Here is a 4,249-nt window from a genome sequence, read left to right on the forward strand (position 1 = left end):
GTGGTGTGTACCTGATAATGACGACTTGAAGAGAAATATTTTGACTGAAGCACATTCTACGCCATATTCTGTGCATCTTGGAGGAGATAAGTTATATAAGGATTTGAAGAAGACGTTCTGGTGGCCTGGGATGAAGAAGGAGGTTGCTGAGTTTGTTTCTAGATGTTTGGTTTGCCAAAGGGTGAAAGGTGAGCATATGAGACCACAGGGTAAGGTACAGTCTTTAGATATGCCTGAATGGAAGTCGGAGAGTATTTCCATAGATTTTATTCTTGGTTTGCCTCATACTCAGAAGGGCAATAATATGATTTGGGTAATATTAGATCGTCTGACTAAGACAACGCACTTTATTCCAATGAAAGACACTTGGAGTAAGGCTGAATTGGCAAAAGCTTATGTAAGGAATATTGTGAAGTTACATGGAATTCAAAAGGATATTGTTTTCTGATCGCGATTCAAGGTTTATTTCTAAGTTCTGGTAAGAATTGCAAGAGTGTATGGGTACGACTTTAAAAATAAGTACTGCATTTCATCCGGCTACAGATGGACAGACGGAAAGAACTATTCAGACTTTGGAGGACATGTTGAGAGCGTGTGTATTGGAGTCTAGAGGATCATGGGAAGAGAGGTTGGACTTAATAGAATTTTCTTCTAATAATAGTTATCATGCTAGTATTGGTATGACACCTTTTGAAGCTTTGTATGGAAGGAAGTGTAGGAGTCCAGTTTGTTGGGACGATGTCACAAATGTTGTGACACTGGGTCCAGAGTTGATTCAGCAGATGGTTGAGCAAGTACATGTAATTAGACAAAAGATGAGAGATGCACAAGATCGGCAAAAGAGTTATGCAGACTTGAAAAGGAGTGAGATTGAGTTTGTTGTAGAAGATAAAGTGGTGTTGAAAGTATCACCAATGAAGGGAGTGATGCGGTTTGGCAAGGGAGGGAAGCTTAGCCAGAAGTACATTGGATCTTATGAGATTTTAGACAGAATTGGTGAAGTGGCATATCGACTTTCACTTCCGCCAGCATTGGCAAGAGTTCATAATGTTTTTCATGTTTCACAATTGAGGAGGTATGTGAGTGATCCTACTCATATGTTAGAGGCTGAGACAGTTGAGATGGATGAGAATTTGTCTTATGAGGAGGTAGCTAAGGAGATTTTGGACAGAAAGGTGAGAAAGACTAGAAATAGTGAGATTGCCTTGGTAAAAGTTTTATGGTCTAATCATAATATAGAGGAAGCTACATGGGAGGTTGAAGATGAGATAAAGGAGAAGTATCCTCATTTGTTTTCATAAGGTATGTTAGTTACGACGACGTAACCTTTTTTTTCGGGGGTAGAATATAACACCGCGTTAATTTGTGGTTATTTCTGATAGTAATCTAACCTCGTGTGTTTTCGTTCGTCATTTAATTGGTTGGTTGAGTGGTAAGGAGTGGTGAACTTCGGGATGAAGTTCTTTTTAAGGAGGGAAGACTGTAATACTCCGTAACTTAATTAATAATTTATAATGTGAGTTGTCGTAAATAAATAATAAGTTGTGTAAATAATATTAAGTTGAATAAATAATAAGTTTTTGTCGTAAAAGAAAAGAAGCAAACTAAAATAAAATAAGACGGAGGGGTTACACGATTGGACCGTGTATGTGGACCATGTGGTACCACGGTGGGACCAAGTTGAAGGAAGGTAGTATTTGGTTTAGGGGTTACCTATGCTCTAAGATATTTTCATTATTTTAATATTAAAAGGACTTTACTAGAACCTTCTTACTTCTCCTACCAATTTATATAAATACCAACCCTATACCTCACAATCATAACTAATATTCTTCAAAAACTCAAATACAATTGTTAGGAGAGCTTTTGTGAGACAACTTTAAGACGAAGTTTTTCACCTTGCGATAATTAATTGTGGTGGTGAGATTGTTGAAGAAGCTTTTTGATATTTGATTATTTGAGAAGATTTGCTAAAAGGTAGGTTAACTACCTAACTATACTATATTCCTAATTGGAGAATTGTTGAAACATGGATTATTGTTGTAATTGTTGTCCTGAGCATATCGTCGTAATTGTTGTCTTGAGCATATTGATATCATTGTTGTCTTATGATCATATTATTATCTTGTTGGTTGGTTCTCTGTTGTTGGTTGTTTTTGTGAAAGATATTGCCATTGCTATTGAGATTAATTAGTCGATCAGGCACGGGTATGTGCAAGTGCCGTGGTCCGGTACGATTTATGGTTGGCCAGGCACGGTGGTGTTTGGAGTGGCCGTTGACCTGAGCAGTACACCATGTGGTGTCGTGTGTGGCGTGATCGGTTCCTGCTCATGATGGGTTCCACAGTTGAGCCGTGTGAGTGTATGTGACGGTCTTTGTTTGAGCCTTTTATCGTATCATGTGGTTATTGTTGTTTGGTTATCCTACTCAACCTCGTAGTTGACTGTCTATTCGTGAACACTTGTGATGAACCATAATGGGGAGCAGATTAATTTTAGGTTAGCTTGTGTGAAGTGTTGGATGCTTGAAGGGGAGCTTGGGATGAGATCACTTGAGTCTAGAGATCGCCTTAATTAATATTCAGACACTATTTATTTTATTTTGGCTGCAAATGTTAAAAAAATTACATAATATATATTTATCTCGTTGGATATTTGTATTGAATCTTTTTGAGGCACTTTAATAATATATCGTCTTAGCGTACTTTGGTAATTGTTTGTCTTTATACTAACTACCGCAGGCAACTGAGATGGTAGCACCTTTATTTACTTGAGAATGTCTTGCTAAAGGCTCTTAAACCGCCACGATAAAGGCTTCCCGATAGGGGTTTTTTCTACTAGTGTTTTATAGCTTTTTCTTGCAAATGTGCAAGCACTACGAGATCACGAGGCTAAAAGAAACAAGACATGCACAAGGAAGGGCATTTTGGAGAAGACCGACTAAAAGAATCCCGAGCATGAAGAAATGTGAGCATGGGCTGATACAAAAAAAAGAAACAAAAAGAAGCCCAAAACAAAGTCCAAAAGACCAAGTCAAACTTGCAAACTTAGGATGCCAAATGATGCTCTAACTCGGGCGATTAAGGAGCTTAATAACGGAGCATAGGATACCTTCTGTATTAATGAGGAATTAAGGCCATAAATTAGAAATCACACGACCCCGATCGGGGTGGCCTGTCCCTGATCGGGGTTGCCTTAGCTTGTCCAAGATTGTTTATGTTTTGCCCCTATTTTACTTTAAATAGGGGCCTTAATCCGCCATTAGGGGATATCTTTTTACCATCTTTTCACTCTCTTTTACATACATAGCACACAATTCTCTTAAGTTTTCATTAGTTTTTATTTTCTTGAGCATTTCCTTTGTTAGACAATTTTTATTAAGCTTTTGGTTCTCAGTAATACAATCTTTCCATTCAAGCTATTTGGGTTGTTATTTGAGTTCTTATTATTCAAGCTCCAAGTTCTCTTGTTACGGTATTTACATTTCTTGTTTATTTCGTTATTTCAATTTACATTGTCGTTTTTTTATAGTCTTTACATTATGGTTATTAGCATTACAATATTAGTTTGTTATTACATTTCATTATCAAGTTAATATCACCATAGTTTAATTCTAGCATTTCATTTTACATTTCTCATCTTTAGCAATTTCACCTTTTTCATATGTTATCATTATTTAGTTTAATCATAATTCTCACACTTTCATTTAGTTATATTTTTTATCATTATCATGTTTATTATTTCATACATCATTTGTTTTATTTCCATCATGAGTGAGTAGTTTCATATGTCTAGGGAATAGGTAAGCCATGTATGATCAATACTTGTAAATGTTAAATTAGGATGATGTAATATTGTGTAATAGTTTCTATCACATGCTTGTTATATTTGCTATTCTTTGGTAATTGATCACTATCTTAGATTAATTTGTTAATTCACTTTTAAAAGTGGAGAAGCACGAAAATGAATTAGGCAAAGCATGTTTCAAAAGACCGACCTAGCCATAGCGAGAGCTCATTAGGAGCCGTTCTATGGTTGACAATAAGGCCGAGAGGTGGTTGTCATAAGACCTAAACAATTAACAACGTTATTTATTCCGAGGTTAACATAAACATCTATATACATTTGCATGTGTGACCCGACTCCCCTAGACTCTTTAATCATATATAATTTGCATCATTTTAATTACAAGTTAGCAAACCAATCAAACAACCAATCGTAATCGACCTTGCTAGAATTCTATTCATAG

At 36.2% G+C, this 4,249-nt stretch overlaps 1 protein-coding gene across 1 annotated transcript; it reads left to right on the top strand.

The window, feature by feature from the left end:
* The first annotated feature begins 815 nt into the window (after nucleotides 1–815).
* LOC141640882 (uncharacterized) lies at nucleotides 816–1,301 on the top strand. The gene has a single exon (XM_074449561.1). The coding sequence runs from the start codon at nucleotides 816–818 to the stop codon at nucleotides 1,299–1,301; it is 486 nt and encodes a 161-aa protein (XP_074305662.1).
* The last annotated feature ends 2,948 nt before the right edge of the window (nucleotides 1,302–4,249 follow it).

Source organism: Silene latifolia, chromosome 2 (genome assembly GCF_048544455.1).
Source record: "Silene latifolia isolate original U9 population chromosome 2, ASM4854445v1, whole genome shotgun sequence".
In the NCBI taxonomy this organism is placed as follows: Eukaryota; Viridiplantae; Streptophyta; class Magnoliopsida; order Caryophyllales; family Caryophyllaceae; genus Silene; species Silene latifolia.